Below are 21,312 nucleotides of genomic sequence, written 5' to 3'. Positions count from 1 at the left end.
AACAATTTCCAAAATGTGTTGTAGTCCCAGAGGTAGTTTTAGTAACTTAGTTGTTTTGAATTTGGGATGCATTTTCCCATAAAAACAATGTTATAAGTAAAACTTAAGTGCCAAGAAATCCCGCTAGGGCTGTTTAGCCCATAATGTAGTAATAAAATGTAAAAAAGTAATACTATTGTGTAAAAACATGGTTTAAACAGTTTTGAATACTGGTGTTTGATGGAAAGTAACTTAAACTCCTAGATGAGGTGGCCCATGAAAAAATGTGATTCCCAGTGGGACTTCTGAGACCTTTCCAGGGTTCTGGAGGGCATAGTCTCCTTTTTATATCTATTTTCAAGTGAAAATGTTTGCATTTCTTTCCCTTGGTACAATCGTACTGTTCTCATCAGCATAAGGATCACTATTGCTTACCTGGTAGGCAATTAATAACTGTTGTTTCCATCTGGATGGAAGGGTAGGAACGAAGCAAGTTGGAAGGTTGGGGGAAATTTCTCTTAAGTAAATTTCTCTTAAGGGTAGGAACAAAGCAAGTTGGAAGAGATGTGCATGTCACAAAAAGCACACATGTAGTATTTGTTACCGTGTGTTTCTGCATTCAGAATAAAAATAATGTGACATACTATGCTCCTCAGAGGCTTACTATTTACAAAGGGAGTAAGACCTCACATAGAAAAAGTGCCACTGGGTAAGACATGTCAGATGACAATCCAGGTTATGGCTTTGCAGAGGAGAGAGTGATCTTTGGGTCCAGGACGAGGGGGAAGTAAGAGTTTGAGTTTGACCTTGTAGAAAAGGATTTCAGTCAGGAGAAAGCTGGGAGTGTATGAGGTGAAATTATTTTAATGGTACTTGACAGAAAATACAGGAAAAGGAAGATACATGATGTGAGCATTGTTCTACTCAACAAGAAGAAAGAATCTAGTGGGGAATAGGATGCTGGGTGATTTCCCCACGGAGGCCATGCAGTGGTTCAGGAAAGAATGGTGCTGGCTACAGCCCACTGGATGTAATGGCCTTGGTTTTCAGGTGATCAGGAAGCACGTGACCAGACTTTCAGAGGTGTTTGCAAATCGGATTGTGCCTTAATATATATGCCTTGGTGTTTCTGTAGAATATAGAATTTGTATAATTGTATCATAGTCTTCCTGTTGAGTTTGGTGACATGTGTCCTATTGGACAAATCCTACTGCCTCCTAAAGAAGTAACTCTGAGACCCCTGCTTTGGTTGAAAATAAAGTCAAGTTCCATTGGCCAGTCTTCCCTCCTGGCTTGCTCTCTCCCCTCCTTCTCTTCTAGCTTTAACTATTTGACCCTACCCAAATCACTCCATTCTCTGGGTCCCTTTTTAAAAATCTGCAATAATAAAAGGGTAATATGCTAATTAGACTGGACGTCATTCCAGACGTCCTTCCTGATGAAGCCAGGGCCGGAGGGAAGCCAGCTTAGTCTGGGGTGCCTTCAGTGGCCGGAGGAGGGACCGGGTCGGGGTGCCGGAGGAAAGCTCAAGCCGAGCCGGCAGCCGGGGAAGGAAGGCACCAATTTTCGTGCATCGGGCCTCTAGTTTATTTATAAATGACAGCACTGACCTAGATTATCTAAACATGCCAATTCTAAAAACTTGATGATGAAATTTTTCAAAATGACAACACATGAGCCACGATGATGAGACCTAATCATAGCGCTCAAATCAAGTTGCTGTGGTTTCCCCCAAATGATTACATCTGGTTATCACAAATGACTTAGTCCTCCAGTTTTCTGAAAACTAGGTGACCTTTCTGTTCTCAGCGCTGTTTCGGGGGCTCTGAGATTTAACTAGAAAAAGTGTGCAAGTGGCGGGTTTTCCTTCCGTTAAAAAAAAAAAAAAAGTGGCGAGTCACAGCAGCAAAATCTGTTCGCTCCCAGCTCCTCGGATTCAAAGGCTTTCGGGGCGGCCACAAGCAGATAAGGCTTTATCTTTCCGCCCTCGGGTTCCCCTTCTCGGGCTCGCTCTGCACTGACGGGCAGTGTAAGGCGCCCCTAACCGCGGAGATCAACGCTCCAGGCGCTCGAGAGGCAGCGGGGCCGCCGGCGGGTCTGTGGCTTCCCGCAAGGCGTGGGCGCAGCAGAAGCGGCCGCCACACTTCCGGTGTCCGGCCGGGCGCTCGCCACACTTCCTGTTTTCCGCGCGGGAGGGGTGGAGAGGAGAGGGGAGGGGAGGGAGAGGAATGGAGGGGAGGGGAGGGGAGGGCAGAGAGGAGGACCGGCAGGCAGGCGGGCGGGCGGGAGGCGGCGGCGGCCACTGTGCAGGCGTGGCGCGCGCGGGGCGGTCGCGGGCACAGAGCGTCCTCCTGGTCTCCGGAGCCGGGAGCAGCCTCGGCGGCCGCGCCTCCTGCCCTCCGTCCTTCCATCCGGCCCTCAGCCCTGCCGCGCGGCACCATGCCCGCCGTGGACAAGCTGCTGTTGGAGGAGGCTTTGCAGGACAGCCCCCAGGTACCTCCCGCCGCCCGGCCCCCCTCGCCCGAGGGCTGAGGCCGAGGAGGCCCCTCCGGCCGCCCCGGGGTGGAGGCTGGGAGTGCTCACGGTCCCCTCGGGGGCGAGGGGGGCGGGCCCGGCCCTGCGTCCTGAGCCCGGGTGTCCCTGGAGGGGGCGTCCCCCTGGCTGAGCTGGAGGACCGGGACAAACCCCCCGAGGCCCGAGCCTTTGTGTCCTGACCCCTTTCCAAAGCCAGCTGAGACTGAGGCTGCCCGGCCTGAACTCGCGCTCCACCAATCACTAGCTGAGTGCCGCGGGCACATAAACTTAACCTCCTGGTGCCTCAGTTTTGTCATCTGTAAAATAGGGACAATAATTACACCCGCCTCTTAGAATTGTTAGAAGTAAATAAGGAAATGCCTGTAAAGTTGTTAAAGACAGTTTCTGATGCATTGTAAGTGAGGAGTCGCCTCTATTATTATCATCATCTCTACTACTCTAACGCTGTCATGGGACCTGGTGGATTTAGGGCCAGAGTGGGAGGCAGAGCCTTGCTCTCCCCCAGCGGTACCAGGCCTCCCTTTGGCACTGCTTTCCCATTTGTGAAGAGAAAATTAACAATAGCAGCCCTATTTGTCTCCAGGAGAACTTCATTAGTGCCCTCGAGATGCAAGTCCATCCTTTGAGCTCTGCAGGTGAAAGCGGGTGTGTTCGCCTAGACTGCAGTGGTCGGCAAACTCATTAGTCAACAGAGCCACATATCAACAGTACAACCATTGAAATTTCTTTTGAGAGCCAGATTTTTTAAACTTGAACTTCTTCTAACGCCACTGCTTCAAAATAGACTCGCCCAGGCCGTGGTATTTTGTGGAAGAGCCACACTCAAGGGGCCAAAGAGCCGCATGTGGCTCGCGAGCCGCAGTTTGCCGACCACTGGTAGAGTGCAGAATGACATTAGTTGGTGATTCAGTGCACCTTCACCCAGGGAACTCTTGTTCTCCATTAACATTTCCCCAGCTTCCTAGCTACTCCCCTGCTTCTGCATCCCTGGTTATTTAAATAAGTCTGTTCCCTGGCGTCCCAACTCCTGAAAACTTAGAATGAGATTAACCTCTTTTCCTTGCACAGTTTCTCTTCTTTTCTCTGGGTCCTTTCCTTTTTCTTCTTAGTGAATTGTAGTCCCGGAATGATCCTTTGGGCTTACCTACAGCCACCCTGCATCTCTCAAGTTCAGAATAAGTAATCAAAAGGGCTGTGTGTGGGTTTAGTTGACTTGTGCCCATTTCTTTGTAAGGAATTGTAAGCAAGCTGTGATTTTGTCTTTTTAATTTGCATCTGCTGGTCTGATGGACTTTTCAAAGGCAAAGGCCTCTTTGAAGTCTCTACACGTCTGGCATGTTATAGGACCAAAGCCCTTGGTAGAAGTAATTTCGTCCGTCCTCACACATACTGTGTGGGATCGAAGACAATAGTGTAGATTGTCTTAACATTTTGAACAAGGATTTCCATATGCTTTGAAGCTGGAGAAACGGAGGTGCAAGGATGTATTGCCTTCCTAACTGAGCATGGCGATGGTTGAGCCAGTTTCGAGGGGTTGCACTAACTGTTGCCCTCACCGATATGTTACCTGAATTTTTGTCTCTCACAAACCACTATTTCTGAGTGGTTTACAGGATTTTCTCAGCTGTGAGTAAGTAGAAAGAGGCCTGGCAAACAAGACAGGAGACCTGGGTCCTAATTCTGGCTCCAACACTAGCTTATCATGTGATTTGAGCAAGTCACTTATCTCCATCCTGGCTCAGTTTTCTCATCTGCAGAACGAGGGACATGGAGCAGATGATCTTAAGGGGCTTTAGAAGCTTAAAATTGTATTGCATCTGTATGGTTTATAACTCTGAGCTTGTATGTGGAAGAGGGGGTTTGGAGACATTGTCATTCCTATCTAATGTTCCTCTTCAGGTAGGGAATTTGTCATTGCTTTTGAGATTTGGATGTCACTCCACTAGGTTTCTTGGTGAGGTTGTTGAATGGATGCTAACTTTCAAGGTCTTTGATAATCATCAACACATATTTATTTAACACGTGTATGGGGCATGTGCCTGGTGCAGCTTTACTCCCAAGGAAACTCATAGACTTGAAACTGGAAGGAATCTAATCCAGCTCCTTTGCTTTACGTGTAAAGAATAAAAACAATAGCAAACACCTATATCACACATGCATTTTATGTGCCAACCACCGTTCTAAATAATGCTTTACTTGTATTAATTCTCTTAATCCTCCAAACCATCTTTTGAAGTAGGTGCCCTATTAAAATTACCAAGGAGCAGAGAAGTTAAATAACTTGCTCAAGAGTATACGCTATCAAGGGGCAGAGTCAGAATTGGAACCCAAGCAGTCTGCCTGTATTGTTCAAATTAGCCCAGCTACCTAACACCTGGCTTTTCTGTCATCGGTGACCTAAAATGCTGTTTCACTAAAAGGAAAAGATCCTAAGAAACCACCCATTGTTTGTTTCCTCTAGTTTCATGTTGAGTAGTTATGAGGGTTGCTCCAGTAACCTGGTTGCACAGGATTCACTAAATGAACACAAAAGCTTTTGTATTTGAACATAGTGATCCAGGAAGAGGTGAATAGCAGTTGCCGGACCTTAACCGCATCTCCTCAGGTCCTCCTTTTTAGTACCGCACGATGTCTCATACGGCTGGTTTATGTGCACACACAGTATTTCTGGTTACTTCTGATACATGACATGGAGAGTTTTAGGCATTGAGATACTCGTCTCCATTGCTGTTTGCTAGTGAGCCTCTGCTTCTCGCCAGGCACTGCTAGACGCTGGGGAGTAGTGACAAATGAGATAAGTGTGCCTGCCCTCCGCCGGTTCACAGTCTGTTCCCGAGACAGATAAGGAAAGCAGCAGTTCCAGTCCAGTGTGGATACTGCTGTGATAGGAACACAAATGCAGCTTTGAGCCGATGCAGCTCAGACCTCGTCAGGGGCTTATTCTCTTTTGTGTAAATAGTCCACTTCGGAGATAAGGTGCAGACAAAAGCACTATTGCTTGCTGTTTGGTTTTAACTTTTTGTTTGTTTGTTTCCTTTGCAGTTGGCATAGCTGAAGCACAGAGAGATAAAAGACTTAGTTCTGAGATTATGCAGTGAGTAGTCCAGCTGGGACTAGCCCTCTCTAACCAAATCAGGCCTGTCTTTAGTCAAGCAAGATGCCTCAGAACACAGCATGGTGGTTATGTCTTCATTGTGGAGGGGTCTCCCCCCCCCCCCCACTTCCCTTTGTTTACAGACATTTTTCCTTTCGGTAGACTCGGTTCTACTGAGACAGTTCTCTCCCTCTTCCAAATGCTAGGTGTAAGAACTTTAATTGTTTTCACCTTATAAAATACTTGCATATATAATTTATATATATATATATGTTTTCTAATCAGAGCTATTAAAGTTATGCCATTATATAATTATATGGCTATTCTTTAGTAAAAAAAAATGCCTAGAATTATTTTATTAGGTAACACCCAGTTCCTGTAAGATAGAGGGATGATGTGGAGCTGAGGCTGTGTCCGTAGGGTGTTTAGGTTTTGTGTTTCTGGCCAGGCATACGCTTGAGAGTATAGGGTAGTAGAAAAAGAATGGAATTCAGATCCTGATTCTGCCACTTAGGCAAGTTACTCAACCTCTCCTAACTTGTGTTTTGACATCTCTAAAGTTAGAATAAAAATCCTCCACAGAGGATTCTTCTGAAGAATAAATAGCATATGTAAAGTGTCTTCATGCTTGCATGTCATAGTAATAACTCCATAAATGATTGCTGTTATTGTCTTTATAAGTGATAGGCACCAATATCTTTCTGATATTTTTGTAAAATTTTTGAACAACTGGTGTACCTTTGCCTGGTTGTTGGTCTCATTCCTTCCTTATGCCTCAGAACGTTGCTGTTGTTCCACATACAAGTTTAAGCAGAAGTGGAGCTGGTAAGTGATATTGCTCTTGGTGGTGTTAGACCTCAGTTCTTGGGTTCTGCAAAGAAAGAATTCAGGGTCCAGAACTCTAGCACAAGAAGTTGACTCACCTTTTAGAAAGAAAGTCACAGAGGCAGAAGCAGTGAACCAGCTGGGCTGTGTGGACTTGGGAAACAAGTCACAGAGGCAAAAGAAGGGCCCTTAGAGCTCAGGAGAAGGGAAGCAAAGATACATGCTGAGGAAAGGAGGCGGGTGGGAAGGCATGGGCACTGGTCCTTTGCCTTAAGGGTTTTTCTGTATTTTCCAAAAGGGGGAATTTTAGGAGAAGTCTCATGGGAGGATCTCAATAAAATATTCATCAACTTTCCAGGTGGGTTTTATTCAGGGTCATGGTCTCTGATTGGTTGGCACTAGGGTAGGGGGTCACTTGTCATTGTATCTGGTCCTAACGTCAGCCATGGTGTTGCTTTGTCTAGTTTTGCTTCTTTTCTGGGCCCGGAGCTGAAACATAACTGAAGCCTAGATGTTACCTCTAGTTTGACCAAAACTCTGTCTCTGTGGTCAACAGACGTGAGGCTTTGCTCCTAAGGTTATTTAATGTTGATCAGAACCTCATTGTCCTGAGAGCTTCATGCTTAAGGGAGTGGTCCAGCAAAGGAGATAAAGGCAGGTGAGTCAGGGTGCTGGATGGGGCCAGTTTAAATCAGCCATCTGTCTGTTTTCCCCATTCTGCTTGCCAAGGAATTTTCTTAACTTTTTACTACGTTGCCTAATATCCAAACAGTGGCTGAGATAGCTGGGGATATTTTTTTTTTCAGGGAAGATCATGGCCTAGTTAAATTACAAAAGGAAGATGGGAATTTTCCTGTCAGTTTTAATAGGTGTCATGGTAAATATGTGCAAAGAAAGAAAAACAACAATACTTGTGATATGGTTCTTGGCAGTTATCATAGGTGAGAGCATGACAGTAGCTGACCAAAGAGAAGCCAGCCAGACAGCCTTTATCCTGCCTTCAGGCAGGACTGTGAGATGTGGACCCGAGGGCGTGCCCATGGATAGAACCTGCTGGGGACGGAGGCAGCCTCCCACAGTGGGGGAAGCATGGCCGTTGGGGCCAGCCACACGGGGGTTTGATTTACATCCCAGCCCTGCTGCTTCCCAGCCCTGGGAGGTTGAGCAAGTTTCCTAACCTTGATGAACTTCAGTTTCATTATCTGAAAAATGGGTTTGGTTCTCACCTACTTCGTTTAAGTCAGGGGTGGGCAAACTTTTTGACTCGAGGGCCACAATGGGTTCTTAAACTGGACCGGAGGGCCGGAACAAAAGCATGGATGGAGTGTTTGTGTGAACTAATATAAACTCAAAGTAAATATCATTACATGAAAGGGTACGGTCTTTTTGTTTTATTTCAATAGTTTTATTCATTTCAAACATTTTAACAAGAAGAATGTAAACACTAATTATTATAATTTGAAACTTCAAAAAATGGAGGAATCATAGCACAATAACATACCTTATATTGAAGATGGCAAAGGCAAAATAAAATTGCCTAACCAAGGAAAGGTACAAAAGCCTTTCAAATTAAACTTAAATATAATAAAATAATTTAAAACTAAAACAAATAGAAAAGAACAAAATGTGTAAACAGTAAATTAAACATTTTCTTTAGTGCAACTTCCAAATTATGCCTGGGACGTAGATGTGGATGGCAATGTAGACTGGGTTGAAAGGTTTTTGGTCTTTAAAACATCAACTTCAGTGGGAACAGTGTTGTTGGTCTCCTTTTTAGCTAATGCTCTGATACTGTGCTCTCCAGGGGCGTGTCTCCCTACATCACCACGATAACGTGTCTACGCATTCCCAGGGTGATGTCGGGGGGACGCGTCCGCGGGCATTACAAGGAGCCTCTGGAAGATTGAGAGGTTGTTCCTTCTACTGAATGGGGGATATAAATCCGCCCACTCAGAAGAAGGAGCTGCGGCCGTGTTTCCCGACGTTGCCATGTTAACACTGCTGCTGGTGAAGGAGCGGAGGGGAGAGCAAGAGAACCCTCCGCTCTTTCGGCTCCGCGGGCCGGATAGAACAGCCGAACGGGCCGGATCTGGCCCGCGGGCCGTAGTTTGCCCACAGCTGGTTTAAGTTGTTGGAAGTATTAAATGAAGTAACGAATATTTAGTGCTCAGCACAGTGTCTGACACATAGGTACAGAGTAAATGGTAGTTTTAGTTTTCTATCTTTTTTTTCTTTCCCTATTTTTATTTTTTATTTTTAAGAAAAACGATTTTAAATATAATAATGTTACATGCAATAAACATTAATATTTCAAGAAAAACAGTTTTTAAGTGTACAGTCTCTATGCAGTCTCCACTTTCGCTCCTCAGGGGTCAGGGTTCTCTCCGGGAGTTTCCGTTGATTATTCAGGGAGTTTTCTGTATTTCAGTTGTAACACCCGTTTGCTCCTGGGGGCATGTCCGTGCCGCATCCACTCACTCTGCCGCCATTTTTAATCGCATGTTCCTTTCCCTCTGTTGCAGGCTCCTCCTCGGCCCTGGCTCTGGTCGGGCGCGTGCAGCTAGTTTTCTTTCTATTCTCTTTGTGAAGGATATTTACAGAAGTCCTCTCTTTTCATCTGACTTCTCATTTTCCATTCTATTTAATTCCTGAAAGTACTGAAAACAATAAATAGGACTCAACTAAATGGATGTAAGTTGTAGTAAAAAAATTAAATATCCCCAATCCAGTTGTATCCCTCTCTTTCCTTTCTCTTCTCCTGGACACATTAGCTGTAGCAAAGAAAGATACCAGAATCATAACGTTGGTGGGCGCCTCCAGCACTGGCACCAGGAAAGGTCCTCTACCATTAGATGACATTTAGGGATAGCTGCCTAAATAACAGTGTTGCTGTAGTGTTCAAATGAAATCATACATGTAAAGCCTTTAGTGTCCAGAAATTAATAAGCAATGAAAATTCATTACCTTCTGTATCATCCGTATCACTTGCTATCACTATGCGTCAGGCACTGGTAGGTGCTTTATGTACACTCATTATCTCATTAACTCTGCAAAGCTGGATCCAGGACTGATAGGGCCCCAAGGTGATCCCAGATCCTTTGAGAGGCATCAGCAGACTAAGCTCCCGGAGAACGTAGAGTTGGTTCTCATCACCTTTGAGTCTCAGTTCCCAGCACAGTGTTTCACCAGATGCTGGATGAAGGCAGAGCTGCATGTGTAAATGAATGAATGGAGAGTGACAGGCCATCCAGTGTCGGTTCCGAGAATGTCTTGTAACAATCGTTTTTTCCCCCTAAATAAAAAGGATACTTTAAAGAAATGGAATGAAGAATTCTAAACCAATGTTTTTTATCTGCTGGTTGACATCCATTAATGGATGATTAGATCCACTAGGTCACAACCGAGATTTTTATTTACAAGTGGAACAGAACAGAATGGAATAGAGAAAAAGTCTGTGTGTATGCATACTAATGATATTCTTTGGTAAAATGTGTTGTGTGGATTTTAATTGTAAAAAGTTTGAAGAACTCTGTTTTAACAGACGAATTACACACTATCTGCACCCTGTGATATTTTGGTCTCATTGAGAGCTTTTTAAAATCCTGTCTTACATTTTCCTTATTCATTGCGTCTGGTCCTGTGGATAAGGATTGGTCCTGAGAGAGTACAGTGGTCTCTGAGCAGGTATTTTTAGCCTCAGTGATTACCTGGGGCAAAGCCAGGCTAAGCATGTGCTGCTGTGAAGGGCACCAGAGTTTGTGGAACAAACTCTCCAAGTGCCTAGGTTTCTGCTCCAGTTTATTGAGGTGCTTTGAGGACAGTCATTGCTCTCTTACCAGAGATAGGTTAGAAGAAGGAAGAAGGACTTGGAATTTATTTGTAGGGAAATAATAAGCTTTAATGGATTGTTCTTTGTAAAGTGCTTTGATATCACCTCATAAAGGCATTTCCAAAACTTACTCTCCCTTCTAGGTCTATTTTCTGAAATAGAGACCCCATGATTATTAACGTGGTATTTTAAAATCCCACTCTGCTGGGCACATGAACAGAAGTCCCTTGAGTAGATGTGGTCTCTTCCCTGATGCCTTGGTACTTCTTCAGACACCATCCAGTGTATAACTATGTCCTTGCTGCTCAGCGTGTGTCACATAGGAGATACCTTTCACCTCATGACATGGCTCCGCCGCTCCCGGAATGCTGAGAAGTTAGTCTTCCCGAAGAAACTGAACTATAATTCTTGTTAAGTTGCTGTTTGAGTTTTGTGCCCAGATCTGCCGCTGGTGGACCCAGGGTACACAAAATTTCCTGGCCATGAGTTTGAAAATTGGTTGGATAATGTATGATGAAAGACAAGGAAATTGACTGTAGTGCTATAAGGGGAAAGAGTGACAGACTCTTGCACGATATCCAAGACAGCAGAAACCAGACAGATGGTTAGCTGCTGGGTGATGCAGTGCTGGTGTCCACGCCCTGAGTGCACAGACTGGCCTGACGTGGTGTTCAGTTTATGGGCTCAAGGGAGAGGCTGCCCTTTTAATACTTGGTTTTTTAATTGGATGGACTTATTGGTGCTGAGGTAGGACAGATAATAGCCCTGAGTCTTAATCTTTTAAAAACTGGCTTTCCTTTGCTGGCCCAATACTCAAATTGTATTGTTTGCCCCTGTTCTGTGGCCTAAAGGATTAGAAAAGGAGTCCTACATTAAAGCTTTAGGAACCAACTTGTACTAGTACCTAAAAGAATAAAGCCAGCGAACAGGCGCCTTCTCCCCCAATTCCTGTGTATGTGTTTTCTAGCTCCTTTGTAACTTTGCCACTTAGAAATGACATTGTTCTCTTTTCTTCGTTCCTTGCAGACTCGCTCTTTACTGAGTGTATTTGAAGAAGATGCTGGCACCCTCACGGATTATACCAACCAGCTGCTCCAGGCCATGCAGCGCGTCTACGGAGCCCAGGTACCCTGCTGCCCCTCACCCGAGAGGCAGAGTAGGGGGGCCTCTGCCCTCATCTGGAACTTCTCTCAGGGGGTTGAGAAATTGGAAGTAAAACACCATTTACATTTTTGAAATAAAATCAGAATTGTTATTCTCATTTCTGTCCACCTTCAAAAACTGAGGACAGTCTGTTTTCATTGCTGAACAAAACAGAGGGTGATTTCTCTGTAACTGGTAGAAAGGGACCACATCACTCTCTTAATTTTTTTAAAAATTCAACCCCAGAGGGAAACATGAGTCTCCTCTGCCTACTTGTGAATGAGTGGGTTCAGTATTATGAAACATGCCCTTTGTCTGTATCATAAATGGGCAGTCTTAGATGTCATTGCAGGCGGCTAGAGATGTTTTTTCAAGCGCTTCCTCTGAAAAGACTTGAGTCACAGTTCTGAAACTATTGGTGGCTTCTTTGTTTTGAGGAACAGCTATCTCTGGCTTGCAAAACCATGGAAAATAAATTGCTGAGTAGCAAAAGTGAATCTTTTTAAGATCAAGAAGTGCCCATGTATGTTACTTTTCAAGAGAAGACTTGAGAGTTACTTAAAAATAAAATTCATTAGGTTACACATCAAAATGTTATGTCAACTGATGCTTTTGATTATTGATTTTTTTTGCAGATTGAAAGCTGTACATGTTAATGTTTCTTTTCCTCATTGATGATCTCTAAAGAAATACCACATTCAGTACATAATAACAATATATATTAATACTCGTGTATAGTCATTATTATATTAGAGGCCTGTTGCACGAAGTCGTGCGTGGGTGGGGTCTGGCCAGCCTGCCCCACTGGGGGCCAATCGGGGCCGGGCCGGCAGTGGGGAGAGGCCATGGTAGGGTTTGAGGGGACCGATCGGGGCCCTGATCAGGCTGGTTGGCCACTGCAGTGTGCATCATAGTGACCGGTCATTCCGTCATTCTAGTCGCTTGGCCCTTATATATATAGATAGCTCTTAATATTCTATATAATCATTCATTAGTATCATCATTGCTTTATTAATCCTTTATTCATGTCATATGTGGACTCAGTCCTTGCCATTAGGAGCTTACAACTGGGCTGGGAGACAGAGCAATTACCTCAGTGTTAGTGCTAGGAGAGAAGGGGACCCAGCGGAATTGGGTTGGGCACCTAAAGGAGGATGATTGTGAGAGTTGAGGTTTATTGAATACTTGTACGTGGATCATTTCATTTAAATTCCCCAACAACTCTGTGAGGTGGGTATTATTCTTACCCTCATTTTACATAGGTCAAGAGGATTAAGGATTCTGATGATGAGTAACTTGTCCAAGTCCATCCCATTAATACATGGCAGAGCAAGTCAGCCTGAAGTCAGAGCCCAAACCCTTAACACTAAGCATGGGAATGCTAGCCTGAACTAGGTTAGTGGCAGTAGAAACGGAAAGAAGTGGATGAATTTCAGAGGCATTTAGTACGCGGATCAGAGATTGATTGGATGTGAAGGGGTCAGGTCGGTAAAGGATGAATCAAGAGTAATGCCCAGGTTTTAAATTGAACGTCAGTGTGGATAGTTGGGAAAACACAGGAAGAGGAGCGTGTGTGTGTGTGTGTGTGTGTGTGTGTGTGTGTGTGTGTGATGGCTGGGATGTCAGTCATCCAGAAGTCAGGCCAGAGATAGAAATTTGCAAGCTAAAATGTATTATGCAACTATAGCTTACTAATTGGAACTAATTCTTATGACTAACGAATTGTGTTGATTTGTAATGTTGCTTGTTTCTTTGGTATGACATGCAGAAACTGGGCACATACTTTGTCAATTTTTTTAAGCTCTATTATATTGTATGTGTATTTTTTCCTAATTATTCAGAATTGAAGAACATAGAAAAAAAAATTTTACTGGGCTATATCTGAACTGGTTTGCTGTTCAGCAATTTAAATACTGTTGTGAAATGATTTTCTGTTTAAAGTATAAGAACACCAAGACTTAAGGGACTGTGTGTGTCTCTGCCACTCCCAGGAGTCTCTGCTCTGCCTTTCCATATCTGTCAGAGTCATTTGCTTGGAGATGTTCAAGCACTCTCTTGTCTTTTGAGCCAGAAAACTACGTTTTGCCAAAGTTAAGTAGGTTTTGCATTCCAAAAGGCTGTAACTGGCTTTTAATTCACACCACATGACCATCACATGGGTTCTCCTCCCAGCCAGAAACCCTTCCTCCTGCCTCGGCATTTCCTGCAGCAGAGGCAGCGGGAACAGCTGTTTAGTGCTTCCAGAATCAGCAACAGCGCCAAGCATTCACATCAGCTGGGTCAGGGTCACTGGTTTCTCAGGTTTAAAGACTTAGGTGTTTTGTTTTGTTTTTAATTTAAAAAAAGAAAACTTTCCTGACTCCTCTTCGATGGATTTATTTATATATGTGTAGTATTATTTCTCAATGTTTTCATTCAACTTTTTTTACTAAGTTATGTTTTTTTGGTTTATTTAACATTGTTCCTTAAATATTTTATACCCAGATCTGTTGAATTAGATTGATATAGTTTTATTTTTAAAAACAGAGGTACTTAGCAAGATGTAGTTTTTCATTATATTTTAAAAACCAGGTTTATGCTTCTGATAAATGTTCATAAAAGATATTTTAAATCGGACCACGAAGTAAATTGCTGTATTCTGATATAGCAAATGCCCTTCGTACCTGTTTTAGGAAGAGGAAGGGCAAGGCAAACGAGAGGAACGTTATGTGAGCAGTTTTGCTGATTGTGGCTGGTTTGGGGAGATTTTAAATTTTATTTGGCTTAAGTGCTAGAATGAAGTGACAGTGTAAGCTGTCTTCGGCCTTTTATAGCAGTCCTGGAGTCGCATCTGATCTTTTCACTGTCAGAGGTGCCTTTGCACATGGTGGGAATGGAGTACTCCGTTACAGGTTTTTCGAATGAAGGGAGCTGTACGCATTTCTCAGGCATTAACAAAGCAGAGACGGGTTACTTAGAAAGATCTGCTATGTTTCCAGCTATTGGCTAAATAGGTGAAAAACCTCTGTAGTGTCTGAACAGATGCATATTCTCACCTGGGCTATTGCAGCATTCTCCTAAATGGTCTTCCTGTCTTCAGGGAGGTGTCCCCTTCAATCCCTCCACCACCCTACAGCCACATTTATCGCATCCAAACCTCCCTTCCCTCCCTGGCTTCAGATGCTTCTGTGGCTCCCTGTGACAGCGCAGCAGAGGTTCATGAACGGAGCATCAGCCTTGCCTTTGGCTCTTCTTTGCTATGCCCTTCCTGCTGCCAGGCACCCCCACCCTCCCCCTCCCCTGCCAAATGGTCTTCCTGGCTTTTAAGACTGACCTCAAGTCCCGGATGTGCCCGACACCTTTCCTTTCTAACTTTTCTCCCTTCCTGGCCAGAATGCACCTGTGTGCCCAGGTGCCTGGGTACTGGTTGGTAAGAGCACTTACAGTACAGCACGTGGGGTTTCCTTGTCCTTCTGTGGACTGTGAGCTCCCAGGGAGCAGATTCTCTCTGTCTCCCATGCCCAGCACCATGCCCCGCCCCCCTGAATGACACACAGGTGTTGAATGAAAGACTGAATTCAGAACGTCCCCTCCTAGGGTCCTTAGCTAAGGGCGCTATCACCCATCCATCATCCAGACCAGAGCCCAGTGTTCTCTGACGCCCACCTCCTTCCCCACCTAGAGCGTGCTGCTGTTTTTGCCTCAGGAATACCCCGCAGGTCTCTGCCACCTTCTCCCCTTTCTGGTTCGGGCTCAGACCGTTCGTATCTCTCACTTGACCTCTTCAGGTGGTCTCCTGACCCTCGTGCCATGGTCCCCTCAGTGTCTTCCTTCTGCCACAGCACCCGTGAGTTTCCTTCTGCTCCTGTCCGATCATGTCACCCTCTTGCCCAGCTCCCTCAGGGCTTCCTGTTGCCTCCAGAATCAAGGCCTGCCCCAAACTCAGCTTTCTACCTCCGCTCCGGGCACTCCTCACTCCTCCCGTGTGCCTCCCAGCCCCAAACTCAGCTTTCTACCTCCGCTCCGGGCACTCCTCACTCCTCCCGTGTGCCTCCCAGCCCCAAACTCAGCTTTCTACCTCCGCTCCTGGCACTCCTCACTCCTCACTCCTCCCGTGTGCCTCCCCGCCAAACTCAGCTTTCTACCTCCGCTCCTGGCACTCCTCACTCCTCCCGTGTGCCTCCCCCCCACCCCGAGGTCTCCTGAGCCAGTGAGCCCTGACCCCAGCGCTGCGGTGAGCACTGGTACAGGGACTGTCAGCCCCTTGGCTGTAGGCAGCATTTCTGGCCACACAGTTGGAATAGGTCAAAGCAGATGCCTCCATGTGGCTGACTCTGGAGGGTTCCCCCTGGCCCTGCTCCCATCCTCTCCATCACACTCCGCATGGGTGGCGCGTCCGCAGAGGCTCCGGGGGCTTTCAGGTGGCATTTGCAGTTGGGAAGCGCTCCGTGCCACCGCAAGGTAAACACCCCTTTGCCAAAAGCTGGGTTTTCCTTTCGGGCTTGCTAATCGCTGGTCTTCCTGCCTTGGCGACAGCCTTGGGCGGTTCTGTTTAACATAGGAGATCCTGTCAGTAAACCCTTCACCGGGCCACCTTTTTAAAGGATTCTTAGGAGGCATCAGGTAGCATAGGTGGTAAGCAGATTGCTGTTCCAGAGCATCGAAAGAATCTTACTCTCAGAAATGCATTCAGGATCTAAGAGGCCACCTCTTCTGCTGGACTACAGCTGGAGCAGTGTGGGACCCATGCTCCTATCACAGGCCCTCGGGGCCTGCCCACTGGGTACTTACTAACTAGCTATCGTGTGGGGGTTGGGTTAGCGTAGCATGGTGGTGAGAACTTGGGCTTTGGGTTTTGAGTCCGCCGGGTCTAAGTCTTTGCCAGTTACAAGTTGTGTGATTTTAGAAAGCTGTCCTTTCTGATGGTCACTCTCTACCTCATAGATGCACTGTAAGAATTAAATGTGATAACATATGAAAAACGTGTAACAGCAATGCCATGGGCTAGGAAGGACTCGTAAATGTTAGCAGCTACCTTTATGATTAGGATTACCAATATTTACTCTTTACTCAAGCTCGTTTTGCAGGTCCTGCCGCAGAGATAATTGTGCGGGCTTACCTGATAGGGCGTGGATTAATTAGCTGACGATGGTAAACATTTCACAAACCTTTGTCTACAGAATAGTAAGGTGAGTCAGGTTACAGCTGGTCTTGTAAGGTGCTCTGTACAGGCGAGGATTGTTTCTTTCCAGGATGCGTGACGGACCACTTTGTGCTTCTGGCTTGTTCCCAGTGAAATGGTGCTGGTAGAACAGTCTTGCTGCCTGAAGTCACACACCTGAAAAGATACAGCTTTTTCATACAGGATTTCTAGGGGAGACGTGGCCGAGTCCACTGGACACTGTGGTGTTGGAAGCAGCTGTTGTATGTGGTGCCCCGCTTCCCTGCGCTGCGGCGGGTTGTGTGAGCAGCACACGCGTGCTCTCCTGTAGCCTGGGTCAGTCCGATGCTGGCAGCTGCCTGGCCAGTCTTTCCATTACATTTGCTGCCCTTACCAGAAAGCTCTAAAGAAGAGAAGGATTCAAGCAGCCTGTGGCCCTTGCTTGTTTTGAAGGCAGGGAGGGTGGCATCATCTCTGTTGGCCAGTCTCTGAAGGATACAGATATGAGGGAGTAATATTTTAGACTTAGCCAGAAAAATAAAAAAGAATGAGTTAGAAGAAGAGAAAATGATTCCTGAATCTGAGATGTTGTAGCTCAAAGGAGAGCCTTCTGCGGGAGCGGTGGCAGAGAGGTGGGCCTTCTGAGACATTTACTGTCCAAAGCAGGATCAGCAATACCTGTCCTATTTTTTATTACTATTTTTTATTTTGGTAAGTACTGGTAGAGTTTTTTTGGAATGAAGTTACACTCGTTCATGTATGTGTTGTTTTGGCTGCTTTCATGCTACAACAGCAGAGTTGAGCGGTTGTGACAGAGACCATGTATCTCACAAGCAAAAATAATTACTCTCTGTCCCTTTACAGGAAGAATTGGTAAACTCTAGTCTAAAGCAGAGATCTTCTCTCCTATCTCTTAGCAGGGCTTGGGATCTCAGAGAGTACTGTTTAAGCATCAGCCAGACTTGGATTCACATCCCAGCCCAGCTGCTGCCTGGCTGTGTGACCTTGGACAAGTGGCTTAACCTCTCTGTGCCTGTTTCTTCATCTGTAAAACTGAGTTAATAATTAGAACCTGCCTATGAGCTAAGGCCTGGAATGCGCTCAGGTTGGCATCTGGCATGATTTAATTGCCCTGTAAATGTTAGCTGCTGCTGTTAGGGTGATTCTGTGGGTCTGTGAAGTGTAGTCTGCATGGTGCTGCCCCAGGCAGATGCCAAGGTAGCTTGAACAAATCCATTTTAAACCCATTGCTACTAACTCAGAGGCGTAAGAGAGTCTCTGACGTAGCTGAGAATTAGCCCAGTGGCTGAGCTAAGACCCTTGTTCCCATGCACTCTGACCTTCAAACAGCACTGCTGAAGATGGGCTGCCTTCTGGCTGTTGCTTCATCCTTGTCCAGTCATTTGGGACGTTTCCTTGTAGGATTAGGAAGTATTTTCCTCCCTGACACCATGATTTCCTGGTATTATTTTAAACTTAGAATTCAGATGAATCTTCTAAACTTGTCCATTCATTCACCAAACATCTGCTGAGTGCCTGCTGTGTGCTGGGAACATCCCTGTCTGGATGCTGACACAGTGCTTGTGGGCCCGTCACTTGCCTTCCTCCTGGCTGCCAGCTCTGGCTGGTTTTGAAAGGGGTAGCACCCCAGTATGATGCCAAAGCCAGGAACTTCCATTATATTTGCTTGGCTTTATTTGGGGGGAAAGGGGAGAGGGCCACATTTCAGGGTCCATTAATGCCTGTTCCTTGGAGCAACTGAAGGAAGTCAGGGAAGGGTTAGCCAGTTGGCTGTAAAGAGGGTCCAAAAAAGGAGGATCAGGCTCTGCTGGGTCTTGCAAAGGAGGACCGTGAAAAATAGAAAAGTCTCTGCAGAACTGAGGCCTTACCCCTAATGGAACAGCAAACTCAGGAGAAACACCGCTAAGGCAGGCCAGCCACTCCTCTCCCCACCTCCATCTGCTCCAGGTCGGACCTGGTGGCTCTGCCCTTCTGTTAGGAATAAGCCGTGAATCTGAGAAGCTTTAACTGAGCTTGGGAAACATAAGACACGTTTTCTAGCTGGATGCATTAGTGGTGGGATAGTAATAGAAAACTGCTGTGCAGCCAGAGATTAGAGGGATGAGTAAGAGAAGAGGGAAACGGACAGTGAAAACGCACAGAGTGGGCCTCCCCGGGCTTTGCAGCTGTACTTCTGTGTCACCATCCATCTTTACTGACCCAGCGCTCTGTTTGGTAGGATGGGATCATGTCCTGGTGCTGCTGAAATCCCCACTGCACTTAGAATGAAGTCTAAATCTGGGCCACCGCGTCCTGCGTGCCCTGGCTCTGCCTGCCCTGCCAGCCTTGTCCTGCCTCCACGCCCTGCACCCCTTGCCCCCCTCCTCTCCCCTTTGTAGCTCTTCCAACAGGCTGTGCGCTTTTCCCACAGCAGAGTCCCTCCTGGAAAGCTGTCCCCGTGGCTCACTCCCCGTCTTTCTTCAGGGTCTGCTTAAAACATCTCTTCCTTCCAGACCCCCCGGGTCTTCCTGTCAGAACCCCTACCGCATCCATATTCCCTTTGTGGTTCTCATTTTGCTTCTAACTATTTTTTTTTTTTATGTCTGCTTTCCCAGTAAGCCCTGTGGGAGCACAGGGACCATGTCTTTGTTGACCCTGTTATAATTGTTCCTTACATTTGTTTATTGACTCAATAACCAGGAGCAATAATTTGTAAATGGTTGGGGGTGGGGCACAAGCTTTAACCTTTTATTTTACAAATAATTTCTGAGCAAAATAATTATTTTACACACATATTTTAAAGGAATTCTCTGAGGTGCCATTTTTCAGTGACTGTGCACACGGTGGACAAGTCTTACTTGCTTCTCTCTTCTCTGCAGAATGAAATGTGCCTGGCCACTCAACAGCTTTCTAAGCAGCTGCTGGCGTATGAGAAGCAGGTACCTTGATACTTACGGCATGTGATGCTGTGCTCAGGACTTCCTTCACTGGAGTTCCTCAGAAGAAATTCTCCAAAGGCTTTTTTAAGAGACCTTCCATCCTCCTGCCCCCTTTCCCTCTCTTTTTTTCCATAATCCATTTCCATTTTTTCTTGCCTTTTCCTTTCCCCTGATAAGTTGTCACTGGTGATTATCTTAGAGTCTGTATGATGCCTTCTCAATAGCCTACAGGAGTCATCAGCTGCCCTTGAGGGAGGGTTCATGGTACCTGAGGGACTACAAGTGAATTGACACTAACAATTCCAGGAAATAAATGCACAGATACCATGATGTCTGAACAGAGGGTTATGGCCAGTGAAGGAATGGTTTGGGAGGGGCAGTTGTGTGCCAGACGCTCTGGCGTGGCCTGCTCTTAGGAGAAGAAAGGAAGTTGGTGTGGAGGGTATGTTGGGGGGGTGATGGTGTGGAGGGTATGTTGGTGGGGTGATGCTGTGGTGTTGAATTCTTAAGCATTCCATAACACCTGGCTCTCTTATTCTTCGGTCTTAGAATTTTGCTCTTGGCAAAGGCGATGAAGAAGTAATTTCTACACTTCACTACTTTTCCAAAGTGGTGGATGAGGTAAGTTAGCAACATGGCAAAAAAAATTGTTTTATTCATTTTTGAATTTTCTTGCAGCTTTTACTTTGGTCCACTTTCCATCTTTAGATATCTACGTAAATATCTGAGATGTTATCTCAACTTGTTGATATTCCAAGGTTTGTTTCATAAAAGTGATTGCATACTATCCTGTGTTTCCAGTTTGAGGGGAAGGGCTTTGATATACATGAGCAATAGACCAAAAGAAAGATTTCCAAGAACTTAGTTTCCTAAGGAGGGTGCATTAGCTCTCAGGACTGCTGTAATAAATTACAAGTAGGTGGCTTAAAACAATAGAAATTTATTTTCTCACAGTTCTGGAAGCCAGAAGTGTGAAATCAAGGTGTTGGCAGGGCCATGCTCCCTCCGAAGGCTCTAGGGGAGGATCCATCCTTCCTCTTCTGGCTTCTGGTGGTTCCAGGTGTTCCTTGGCTTGTGGCAGCATCACTCCCACCTCACCCTGCCTTCACATGGCCTTCCCAGACTCCGCCTCACCCCCATGTTTCTTCTCTTGTCTGTGTCCTCTCTTCTCATAAGGACACTTGTCATTGGATTTAGGGCCCACCTGGATAATTCAGGATGATCTCATTTCAGGACCCTTTGTTGCATCTGCAAAGACCATTTTCTCAAATATTCACATGTTTGGGGTAGACAGTTCTTTTGGGGGAGCACGATTCCACTCACTGCAAAGGGTTTCATACAACTGTTCTGGTAGCTGTACTGTATAATCCCCTTGGAAGGTTTGTGGAGACAGGTATTATTGTAGGAAAAGTGCATAAATCCTAATTGGGGAAAAAAAAAGGGCTCAGATGCTACTAGTGCTGGGCAGAATCCTCTGCAAAATTAGGTAAATTTAAACTGTTTCATCTTTCAAAGAGTTTGCAAACTTGTCATAGAAAATCGTCATAAAGAATAAGTAAAAAAAGAGAATATGCAGATGCCACTGAACTGTTGAAACATTAATACGAAGTAGCACTATCTTCAGATTATAAAACGAGAAACTAACATTTATGTAAAATAGTACTGATAGCATTTTCATTCATTCAGCAAATCAGTCCAAGTCATTGTTCATTCGACAACCGTGATTGACCACCTGCTGTTTAGCAGGTGCTGTTCTGGGCACTGAGGATGCACCAGAGAACAAGTTGACCAATTCTTTCTTAGCTTCATCCTCTATGCCACTACTGTG

At 45.5% G+C, this 21,312-nt stretch overlaps 1 protein-coding gene across 2 annotated transcripts in view; it reads left to right on the top strand.

The window, feature by feature from the left end:
* The first annotated feature begins 2,231 nt into the window (after positions 1-2,231).
* Positions 2,232-21,312, top strand: part of APPL2 (adaptor protein, phosphotyrosine interacting with PH domain and leucine zipper 2) — a 41,854-nt gene continuing 22,773 nt past the window's right edge. The window contains exons 1-4 of one of the 2 annotated variants that reach the window (XM_080659598.1): positions 2,232-2,472; positions 11,289-11,387; positions 19,425-19,484; positions 20,034-20,105. In XM_080659598.1, the coding sequence (XP_080515724.1) occupies positions 2,419-2,472; positions 11,289-11,387; positions 19,425-19,484; positions 20,034-20,105 (285 nt within the window). In that variant the 5' untranslated portion in view covers positions 2,232-2,418. The remainder of the gene's footprint in view (positions 2,473-11,288; positions 11,388-19,424; positions 19,485-20,033; positions 20,106-21,312) is intronic. The other variant, XM_080659599.1, reaches the window with a different exon arrangement.

Source organism: Plecotus auritus (assembly GCF_963455305.1).
Source record: "Plecotus auritus genome assembly, chromosome: 3".
Lineage (NCBI taxonomy): Eukaryota > Metazoa > Chordata > Mammalia > Chiroptera > Vespertilionidae > Plecotus > Plecotus auritus.
The sequence above is the reverse complement of the archived record's forward strand: the minus strand, read 5'-3'. Positions and strand labels throughout refer to the sequence as shown.